Source organism: Hyla sarda, chromosome 1, assembly GCF_029499605.1.
Source record: "Hyla sarda isolate aHylSar1 chromosome 1, aHylSar1.hap1, whole genome shotgun sequence".
Lineage (NCBI taxonomy): Eukaryota > Metazoa > Chordata > Amphibia > Anura > Hylidae > Hyla > Hyla sarda.
Window position 1 is genome coordinate 19,867,070 of NC_079189.1, and position 12,062 is coordinate 19,879,131.

A 12,062-nucleotide genomic window follows, 5' to 3' on the forward strand; every position below is an offset into this window, starting at 1 on the left:
GGGCTTTACTTGCAGGCCTAAATGGTGGGTGTGGCTTTGCGGGATGGGGTGTGGCATGCGGGGCCGGACTGACGCACTCCACAACATGCAAAGCAGAGCTTGGAGTAAGGTACTGGAAGTCCTATATACTTTCAAGGGATTTAAAGGTGTACTCCGCCCCTAGACATCTTATAAGATGTCTGATTGTGGGGGTCCCACCACTGGGGACCCCCTTGATCTCTCCTGCAGCACCCCCATTCTTCAGCTGCATGGACCAAGGATGGCTTTGTGGCTGATGACGGGCAATACAGGGGACGGAGTATCGTGATGTCACGCCTCCGCCCCTCATGAGGGCCGATACACCCCCTCCCAAAGATTTGCATTGAGGGGACGGAGCCGTGACGTCACGATACTGTGTACCGTGTATCGTCCATTGTCAGCCACGGAGTGATCCTCACTCCATGCAGCTGAAGAACGAGGGTGCTGTAGGAGAGATTGCGGGTTCCCCAGCGGCGGGACCCCCGCGAGCAGACATCTTATACCCTATCCTTTGGATAGGGAATAAGATGTCTAGGGGCAGAGTACCCTTTAAGAAATTACTTGCATGGGACCCCATAAGGGGGTTGGTTAGGGTTAATTTGACTATCCTATATTTGTAGTTGACATAAAAGTAATGTGTACTATGTTTCATCAAAATATCTCCACCCACTTGGAAGTTATGCTGGAACATACATTTCTCATAGACTTGCATGGGACTTTAAACAAAAACCATGACCCTTGCAAATTGGTGTGGATTAGGGTTAATTTATCTATCATATGTTTGTTATTGACATATTAGTAACATTTGTACCAAGTTTTATCAAAATATCCTCAGCCATTTGGAAGTGATGTTGGAACATAAAAATGTTAACATGGGTAAGATAATTTTCCATGACCGTATATCCAGTTATTGTGTAATGGAATATATATTTCTTTCTTGTATACTGGTATAACACATCCATACTGTACTGAATAAAATCACTTTACACAGACCAGTATTTCCCTCATATATACATCATTGCCCATATAGAAGTAGATTTAGGTAGTTAGGTAGCTTAGTAGTTCTGTAGCCAAGTATGTAGTTTGAGAGTTCTATAGCCAGACACAAGAAATTCATATCTATGAAATATTCACATAACACGTCTCTGGGACAAGTGTTCTTTACTGTTCACTTCAGGCTCCATCAGGATATTGTAACATTTAGGTAGAAACATGCAGATCAATTTTCCTCCCCCTGAGGCCAATATGGCAAATATCTCTACAGTGACCATGTGTTTCCCTGTACTGCTCAGATAGGCCGGGATGGCACCGATCCAGACACTGCAGAACACCAGCATGCTGAAGGTGATGTACTTGGCTTCATTATAGATATCAGGTAATGTCCTCACCATGAAAGCTAGAACAAAACTCACAGCCGCCAGAAACCCCATATAACCCAACATGAGGTAAAAGGCCAAGACAGACCCTTCATTACACTGAATGATTATCTTCCCAGGATAATCCAGGTTAAGCTCTTGATATGGAGGAGACAATGACAACCAGATAACTGCATTCAGGATCTGAAGAGATGAACAGACCAACACTACAGAATAAGGAAGCTTAACCCCCACACACTTTCTCCAGGAGCTGTTTGGTCTGGTGGCCTTGAATGCTATGCAGACTATGATGGTCTTGGCCAGGACAGAAGACACGGCTACTGTGAAGAAGATCCCAAAGAAGATTTGTCTCAGCATGCAGGTTATATCCACTGGACGACCGATGAATAGAAACACACAGAGTAAGCTGAACATGAGAGAGGTCAGGAGAACGAAGCTTAGGTTCCGGTTGTTGGCTCTGACAATGGGAGATTTCCAGAATAAAGTGAATATTCCGATTATAAATAAAATTATAAGAATAAATAATATGGAGATGATGGAGAAGACTGAAGAAACAACATCAGATTCATATGAGAGAAACTCATAATCCCTCACAACACAATTGTTTCTTCCCTCATTCGGCCATTTATCTTCAGGACATCTCTGGCAATTTTCACTATCTATGGAAAAAAAGAAGCGTAGTTATCATTCTCTCCTCCTGGGTTTATTTGCTGGATCAGCCTCATAGTCTGGTCAGTACTCCCTAATGTTACTTCCTGCTGGAACCTGTTGCTCTAGTATCATGTGTGGTTTTCCAGTTTTATATAAAACAGTGCACAGGAGACCCATGAAATGTCTGTCAATGTACTGCTCCATTGTGTGCGCTCATCTACCTGTGTCTACCTTAGTATTGTTTGTCCGGATCTCGATTTGTCTAACTATAATTCTTCTTTATGATTCCTTTGCTTCTAACCAGTTGTTACTTTTGGAAAATTTGAGGGATCTACAGGGTGGGCCATTTATATGGATACACCTTAATAAAATGGGAATGGTTGGTGATATTAACTTTCTGTTTGTGGCACATTAGTATATGTGAGGGGGTGGTGACCATGGCGGCCATTTTGAAGTTGGCCATTTTGAATCCAACTTTTGTTTTTTCAATAGGAAGAGGGTCATGTGACACATCAACCTTATTGGGAATTTCACAAGAAAAACAATGATGTGCTTGGTTTTAACGTAACTTTATTCTTTCATTAGTTATTAACAAGTTTCTGGCCACTTATAAAGTGTGGGTCAGGGTCAATGAATATTGGATGATGATATGTTTATTATAATAAAATATATATGATAGTTAAAGTGTGTGCCGAACCTCACAGGGCCCTTGTGGGTCGGCAAATACACAATAAAAATTCACAATAGATATACAAATATAACACGGCAATTGTAACTAATATCAACAGGTAGTTAGTCAAATTCATCAAATTTTTAAAATGTTATAAAAAAAATATGAGTGTCCACAGTATCTGATAAAACAGCCAAAATTATCCACAGTGTCCGATAAGCCAGACGAAAAAATGTAGATATTCTTGAGAAATTGATCTAATAGTTCAGATGGTGGGTACCATGAAAATAAAGTGCATATTAATCTCTTAGTAGTTTTGTTCAAATGAATCCCCTTGTATGTGAATCGTTTGTAATCCGATGTATAAGTTCTTGCTCTTTGTGCAAAGAGCCCGCTGCTAGAGACTGGGCAGTCTCAACGATATTCAGCAATGTCTAAAGTGAGCTTATAGGGAGGATACAATGTTGCTAGACAAGTGATACTATGTATGCATACAATTGTGTAAAGGGTTTAGTTCTCTTGAATGAAACACCTGCTGCTAGAGATTTTGTGGTCTCGACTTTTACTTTTAGCTGCTGAGGAAAAGTCCAACGGAGGACTTGAAACGCGTCCAGCTTTCCCTTCTAAATGCCACTCCATACAGCCAACATCCCAGAGGCAGAACCCTTCAATTTTCGGCGCATCAAACCTATGCGCAATGCTCCAGCCACGAGGATACGCCACATCGGGCAAATTATCAGAGCCGTTACAAGGATCGGATCCTCTACAATTTGCTGTATCTTTTGAGACAAGCCGTGTCTCTAACAGCTGACCATCATCTGTACCAAGCCAGGACCACCAGCACCACATCAGGTACTATGTATACAGCTATGCTGTACATTTGAAGTGCTGCAGTCCCCTATTTATTTGCCCACCAAAACCCACTGCATATTTTGAGACTGCAAAATCTCTAGCAGCAGGTGTTTCATTCAAGAGAACTAAACCCTTTACACAATTGTATGCATACATAGTATCACTTGTCTAGCAACATTGTATCCTCCCTATAAGCTCACTTTAGACATTGCTGCATATCGTTTAGACTGCCCAGTCTCTAGCAGCGGGCTCTTTGCACAAAGAGCCAGAACTTATACATTGGATTACAAACGATTCACATACAAGAGGATTCATTTGAACAAAACTACTAAGAGATTAATATGCACTTTATTTTCATGGTACCCACTATCTGAACTACTAGATCAATTTCTCAAGAATATCTAAATTTTTTCGAGTGGCTTATCGGACACTGTGGATAATTTTGACTGATTTATCGGACACTGTGGATAATTTTGGCTGTTTTATCAGACACTATTATATTTTTCATAAAATGTTTACAATTTTATGAATTTTACTAATTACCTGTTGATATTAGTTACAATTGCCGTATTATATTTGTATATCTATTTTGAATTTTTATTGTGTATTTGCCGACCCACAAGGGCCCTGTGAGGTTCGGCACACACTTTGACTATCATTTATATTTTATTATAATAAACATATCATCATCCAATATTCATTGACCCTGAGCCTCAATTTCCATTTTTTATTTATTGCATTTTTTACACCGTGGGTATAAGTGTTATTTGAGTAGCTCGGGTCCCAGGAAATTAGTTGATAAGAGCCTCTCCTACTCTTTATACACTTATAAAATGTGTTCAATGTGCTGCCCATTGTGTTGGATTGTCAATGCAACCCTCTTCTCCCACTCTTCACACACTGATAGCAACACCGCAGGAGAAATGCTAGCACAGGCTTCCAGTATCCGTAGTTTCAGGTGCTGCACATCTCGTATCATCACAGCATATACAATTGCCTTCAGATGACCCCAAAGATAAAAAAGTCTAAGGGGGGTCAGATCGGGAGACCTTGGGGGCCATTCAACTGGCCCACGACGACCAATCCACTTTCCAGGAAACTGTTCATCTAGGAATGCTCGGACCTGACACCCATAATGTGGTGGTGCACAATTTTGCTGGAAAAACTCAGGGAACGTGCCAGGTCTGAGCATTCCTAGATGAACAGTTTCCTGGAAAGTGGATTGGTCATCGTGGGCCAGTTGAATGGCCCCCAAGGTCTCCCGATCTTTACCCCTTAGACTTTTATCTTTGGGGTAATCTGAAGGCAATTGTCTATGCTGTGAAGATACAAGATGTGCAGCACCTGAAACTACGGATACTGGAAGCCTGTGCTAGCATTTCTCCTGCGGTGTTGCTATCAGTGGGAGAAGAGGGTTGCATTGACAATCCAACACAATGTGCAGCACATTGAACACATTTTATAAGTGGTCAGAAACTTGTAAATAACTCATGAAAGAATAAAGTTACATTAAAACCAAGCACATCATTGTTTTTCTTGTGAAATTCCCAATAAGTTTGATGTGTCACATGACCCTCTTCCTATTGAAAAAACTAAAGTTGGAATCAAAATGGCTGACTTCAAAATGGCCACCATGGTCACCACCAATCTTGAAAAGTTTCCCCCCTCACTACTAATGTGCCACAAACAGTAAGTTAATATCACCAACCATTCCCATTTTATTAAGGTGTATCCATATAAATGGTCCACCCTGTACACTCCTTCAGGGAAAGCCCATACTTTATGATGGACTTGAAGTTGAAGAAGTGATGATCCCTTCGGACACCGGGCAATTTACAGCTTATAGCAGGAAAAATCCTGTTACCATGCCAGGTTACAGGAATCATCTGTGGTGTTCAGCGTTGTAAAGCACAGCACCAATCACCACCAATATTTACATTAGGTGGCTCCTTGTTACTTTGGCTGCGATTGGATGGTCCAGGGGGACCAAGCCGATGGCAGCCAAAGCATAAAATGTAAATAATAAACACCGCTCTGCTCACCCTCATTCTGTTTCCATTCCGTGAGCAGAGCGGTGTAGGTGATTATATCTACGTGCCAGTGATCCCCTCCGTGAACAGTGATCCCCTCTGTGATAAGTAACCCCTCAGTGATCCCCTCAGTGCCATCCCCTCCGTGATCCCCTCTGTGCTGTGATTGCAACTGTCCCCAGCGATCCCCTCTGTCCCCATTGTTTCCCCCTGTCCCCAGTGATTCCCCCTGTCCCCAGTGATCCCACCTGTACCAAGTGATCCCCCAGGGTCACTTACCAAAAGTCCGTCCCCCATCTGTATAGGTCCTGCTGCTGTTGCTGTCCTGCAGCTCTGTTAACTTTTTTTTCCCCCTGTAGTTACAGCTAGTTAGCTGTACAACAGCTCACCCTACAGTCACAAGCCTGCCACTACAGTGATTTGTAGTGCAGGATTTTTAAATTTTTGTTTCTTTTATAAAAAAAAAAAGTGAAAATAAATAAATAAAACAAACAAACAAAAAAACAAACATATATATCTAAAAAAAAAAATTAGTTGTTAGGAGTTTAAGTTCCTGTTGTAGGCAGGAAGTTAGGTAGCGGACGTTTAGGTGATAGTAGTTGGCGTCCATTTTTTTGTAGAAAAAAAAAAAAAAAAAAAAATATATATATATATATATATATATATATATATATATATATATACACTTTATACACTTTAGCATAGGAGTTTAGGTTCCTGTTATAGGCAGGGTATTAGGGTAGCGGACACAAAATTTAGGCAGTAGGAGTTATTTTTTTGTTAAAAAATATATATATATATTAGAGCTTAGGTTCCCAAAATAGGCAGGGCTTTAGGGACGTTATTACTATATTACTATCCTATACTACAAAAATTTCTCAGAACCCCCCCATACGTGTTAAATAACAACATAGACCCCACCCCAAATTTGAAAAACAAAAAATGTCCCGACCAACCCGCTCTTCGCAAAGGGTGTTCACGGTGGAAGAGGCTTATGACATTCTTGCCTCTGATTCGGAGATGGCCAGTGATTCAGAAGAGGAATATGCCCCATTCCTCTAGCCGTCCTCCTCCTCATCCTCCTCTAGTAGTGATGAGGAACCGCGACAAAGGCGTCACAGGACACTGCCTGAGCCAGCAACTGAACCAAGTGACCCTGTTTTGACCCCAGTCCCAGATTCCTGAGTTCGTGGCCAGCTCAGGAATCCAGTTCAGTACAGATGGCCTTACTGAAAATGATTATTTTAAAAAAAAAATAATAATTCTCGGATGAATTGGTCAACATAATTGTACAACAGACCAATTTATATGCCCAACAATTTTTGGCCCAGAACCCCACTTCATCATATTCAAACTGGACCCACTTCTAATGAAATGATGAAATTTTGATGCCTTGTTCTCCACATAGGCATAGTGAAAAAGCCAGAAATAAGGCATTATTGGAGTGCGGACATTCTGTACCACACCCCCACTGTACAGCAACACTTTGCTCCACAAAAGATTTGAGGCAATCCTCAAATTCCTCCACTACAGTGACAATACCCAATGCCCACCCCCAAATGACCCCTCTTTTGATCGCCTCTATAAACTTCGGCCAATAATTGACCATTTCAGTGCCAAGTTTTCAGAGGCATACATCCTAGAAAAGGATATTTGTGTGGATGAATCCCTAGTCCACTTCAAAGGCCGGCTTAAATTCTGTCAGTACCTGACCAATAAGGTCAGTACCTGCCCATTCAAGTTGTTCGAGCTGTGCGAAAGCATCTTGGGGTACACTCTTAAATTTAGAGTGTACGAAGGGAAGGATAGCATTATTGTGCCCCCCGAATGCTCCCCCTCTCTTGGAGTAAGTGGGAAAACACATATTGCGCAACCACTGCCAAGAGGCGAGAGCAGGGCACTTTGCAGCAAAAACTTCTTGCTGCTAAAATATAAAGACAAAAGAGATGTCCTTATATTGACATCCATCCATGGCAGCGGCTCCACCACTGTCCCAGTAGGGGCACAAGTTCCACCGTCTCCAAGCCAGATTTCATTCTGGAATATAACAAATACATGGAAGGGGTGGACTTATCTGATCAAGTCCTCAAACCCTACAGTGCCATGAGAAAAACGAAGGCCTGGTACAAAAAGCTTGTGGTTCACATTGTGCAGATGGCACTGTACAATGCATACGTGCTATCACGTAATGCAGGTGGGACAGGGACATTTCTTGAGTTTCAAGAAATTGTTATTAAGGCCCTCATTTGTGGACACAGAGAGGAGGAGCGCCTGAGTACCTCATCAGCGGGGAACAACCGTATTGTACCTGGCCAACATTTTCCCAATGTTATCCCCTCTAGCGGAAAAAAAAGGAAGGACCCAAAAGAGAGTTCCACAAGTCCCTAGATTACTAAATGTATCTTTTATTAAACCTACTATCACCTTTTCATCCCCATTCTCTGCAGTGTCTATATATCCCCACATCTAAAATCCAACCTCAATTTGGCACCCAAAACCCATTCGGTAATCATTTTAATTATACCCCAAAACCATTCTAGCAAAATCTGTGTAAGCTAAGCACAACGTATTTGGAACTTAAATGGCATATCTGTGACGCAATCACAATTTTCCTTTTGCACAATCCCTAAGAGCATTAGCTTTTGTGAAACCTCTGTTGGATCAAAATGCTCAATACCCCCTTTTATGAATTCCTTGAAGGGTGTAGATTTTAAAATGGGATAATTTCTCTGCGGTTTCCACAATTTTTACACCTCTAAACCTCTGCAATAAAAGCACAATGCAATAAATGTGACCACAGTAGACCAGAACTTGGGCTTGGTGCTATCTCTCTCCTGAGCCCTGCCATCTGCCCAGTCAGAAGATAACATGCTGAAAATGGGGTACTGTCATGTTCAGGAGAAGTTGAGTAACAAAGTTTGGGGTGCTGTTATTCCTGCGTTCCTTGTGAAAATGAGCCAACTTGTGCTAAATGTGCAATTTGTGCATACAAATGAAAAATTTTATTTTCATGGCCTAATGTTAAAAACTATCCTCATTCCCCTGTGGGGTCAAAATGCTCACTACCCCCTCCCCCCCCCCAAATGAATTCTCTGAGGGGTGTAGTTTCCAAAATGGGGTTAATTGTGGGGGTTTTCAACTGCACTGGTACCACGGTGGGCATACAGCTGGTGTGAGAAAACACATTCTGCAAAATCTGCATCCAAAATGCCAAAAGGCGCTGCATTCCTTTTGTGCCCTGCTGTGTGCCCAAAAAGTGGTTTATGACCACATATGAGGTACTGCCATGTTCAGGAGAAGTTGGGTAATAAAATTTGTTGTCCTATTATTTCCTTGTTTCTTGTGAAAATGAGCCAACTTGTGCTAAATATGCAATTTGTGCATAAAAATGAAAAATTTAATTTTTACAGCCAAATGTTAAAAACTATCCTCAGTCACCTGTGGGGTCAAAATGCTCATTACCCCCCTAAATGAATTCTTTGAGGGGTGTAGTTTCCTTGTGGGGTTTTTCCACTGTACTGGTACCATGGTGGGCACTACTATATATCCTAAGAAAAAAGAGGTGTCAGAATCCAATATGTACTGCATCATGTCTTAGGCCTGTGTGTGAGTCAGGGAGCACACTAGAACGACATATGAGATACTTCTAAAATCTTTAGAATTGGGGTAATACATATACAGTTGAGTTATTTTTAAATATCTTCCATGTCACCGAAAAAAAACTTGTTGAAACAAGAAAAATGCAAAAGAAAATGTAAAATTTAAAAATGTCCCTTCATTTTGTTTTATTCTTGTGAACCACCTAAAGGGTTAATAAACTTTGTAAGTGTCATTTTGAATACTTTGAAGGGTGCAGTTTTTAAAATGGGGTGATTTTTGGGGGTTTCTTGCATACAGGCTCCTCAAATCCACTTCATAATTAAAGTGGTCACTAAAAAAATTTTATTTTGAAATTACCATGAAAATGTGAAAAAATGCTCATAGTATTATAAGCCTTCTAATGCCCTAAAAAAAGTAAAAGAATGTATAAAAAATTATGCATAAATAAAGAAGACATATTGTAGATGTGAACTACTAACTACATTTATTTGGCATAACTATACCAGATAGTTTCCCATCTAGAAAAATGCCAATTTTTCACATTTTTCATGATATTTTTGAGTTTTTCACAAAAACCGCTGCATGTATTTACAAAAATGTACTACTAATATAAAGTACAATAAGTCACGAAAAAACAATCTCAAAATTGCATTGCTCAGTAAAAGCATTCCAAAGTTATTACCACATAAAGAGACACATGTCAGATTTGAAAAAAACAGGCTGGGTCATAAAGGCCAAAACTAGCTGGGTCATGAAGGGGTTAAAGGACTACTCCGGTGAAAAATTTTACCTGTGAAAAAAAAGCATTAAAGAAAGTTATATAACATTATAATGTACTTACGCTGTCCATATGGTAAGGATCCCGGTCCTCCTCTTTTTTTCTGTCACTCACCGGAAGCTCTGTACTTTTCAGTTTTCTGATGACGCTCGACTTCTTTTTTCATTGCTCCGCCGCCATCTTAGCCTGGTGACTCACACCTCCCATGAGTCAGCACGGGCTCTGTCGGCCTCCTAGCCCAGCGTCGGCTACTCCCCCCTCGCTAATCTATTCATTTATTCTGGTTTGCTGAGCTGCCATAGGCTTAGCTCAGCAATCGCCGCTGGCTAATCTACATTTATAGATGTGCGCATGCGCACATCGTTATCGCCGCTGGCCGATAAATCAGGGGGAGGGCAGGAGCGAACAGGAAATTAGACTAATGCATTATGGGAGATGTAGTCTTTTACGCTACACTCCATATGCACTGTACCCGGAAGTGACCGGATTTTCGGATGGGCATAGCGGACAAACGGCTGGACCGATTCGCGTGGAAATAGCATCTTTGGAAAGGTAGGAGTCTAGGCTACATTATAGTATTAATTTAGAGCATCGGAGTTCTCCTTTAATGGTTATTGCAGTGGAATATGGGACTTTGCAGTTTTAACTGCTAAAGATGACTATATTAAATTATAATACTGCTATAGAAAAATGGAGGTTCTTAGCATACAATTTGATCAGATAGTGTACACCATGCCACTACTTGCCTGATGAAGAGCCCTGTCCTGGCTAGAAATGCCTTATTGTATGCGTAACATTCTTCTACAAATAAAACTCCATTTTCATGAATATGGATCCTGTCAGTTCAGCGCTTTGAGTGAAGTCCTGTTTTTTCCTTAGTTCAATATACTCTACTGTTCTGCTTTTGACTGCAATTCCTGCTGGTGATCAAGCTTCCGAACACAGGAGGGACCAGGTTGTCGCATTCTCTTACTACATTAATGTGAATTCATATGTTATACTCTTAGCATAACATATCTAGGTAAGGTGCCATCCATCTCACCTTTTTCCTGGTTTACCATCTTTGATGATCTGCACTAGGTGTGCAACTTTTTTGTTTTTTCTTTTTCATATCCCACTACAGTAAGGTGACCTGATGAGATTGACTCTACACTTTAGATATTTCTCTCTTGAGGTTGCACTAAGTCTACAAATTATGGGCATGTGGGATCCAGTTACTTCCTGCTTAAAGGGGTACTCCGGTGAAAACTTTTTTTCTTTTAAATCAACTGGCTCCGGAAAGTTAAACAGATTTGTAAATTATTTCTATAAAAAAATCTTAAAGGGGTTATCCAGGAAAAAAACTTTTTTTTATATATATCAACTGGCTCCAGAAAGTTAAACAGATTTGTAAATTACTTCTATTAAAAAATCTTAATACTTTCAGTACTTATGAGCTTCTGAAGTTAAGGTTGTTCTTTTCTGTCTAAGTGCTCTCTAATGACACGTGTCTCGGGAACCGCCCAGTTTAGAAGCAAATTCCCATAGCAAACCTCTTCTAAACTGGGCGTTTCCCGAGACATGTTTCATCAGAGAGCACTTAGACAGAAAAAAACAACCTTAACTTCAGAAGCTCATAAATACTGAAAGGATTAAGATTTTTAATAGAAGTAATTTACAAATCTGTTTAACTTTCTGGAGCCAGTTGATATGCAAAAAAAAGTTTTTTTCCTGGAATACCCCTTTAATCCTTCCTGTACTTATTTACTACTGAATACTACAGAGGAAATTATTTTCTTTTTGGAATGCTCTCTGATGACGTCACGAGCACAGTGCTCTTTGCTGATGTTATAATAATAATAATAATAATAATAATAACAATAATAATAAGTCTTTATTTATTGTTATCCTTAGTGGGATTTGAACCCAAGGCCCCAGCACTGCAAGGCAGCAGTGCTAACCACTAAGCCACCATGCTGCCCTTAGCATACATCTGCTATGCACTGTTGCTAAAATGGACAGAGATGTCAGCAGAGAGCACTGTGCTCGTGATGTCATCAGTGTTCCAAAAAGAAAGGAATTTCCTCTGTAGCATTCAGCAGCTAATA

General features: G+C 40.5%; 1 protein-coding gene across 2 annotated transcripts in view; it reads right to left on the reverse strand.

Moving 5' to 3' along the window:
* Positions 1–532: 532 nt before the first annotated feature.
* The window catches only part of LOC130320466 (vomeronasal type-2 receptor 26-like), an 84,243-nt gene continuing 72,713 nt past the window's right edge, over positions 533–12,062 (reverse strand). For both annotated transcript variants that reach the window (XM_056553025.1, XM_056553023.1), the window contains exon 4: positions 533–2,053. In XM_056553025.1, coding sequence (XP_056409000.1) covers positions 1,149–2,053 — 905 coding nt within the window. In that variant the 3' untranslated portion in view covers positions 533–1,148. The remainder of the gene's footprint in view (positions 2,054–12,062) is intronic.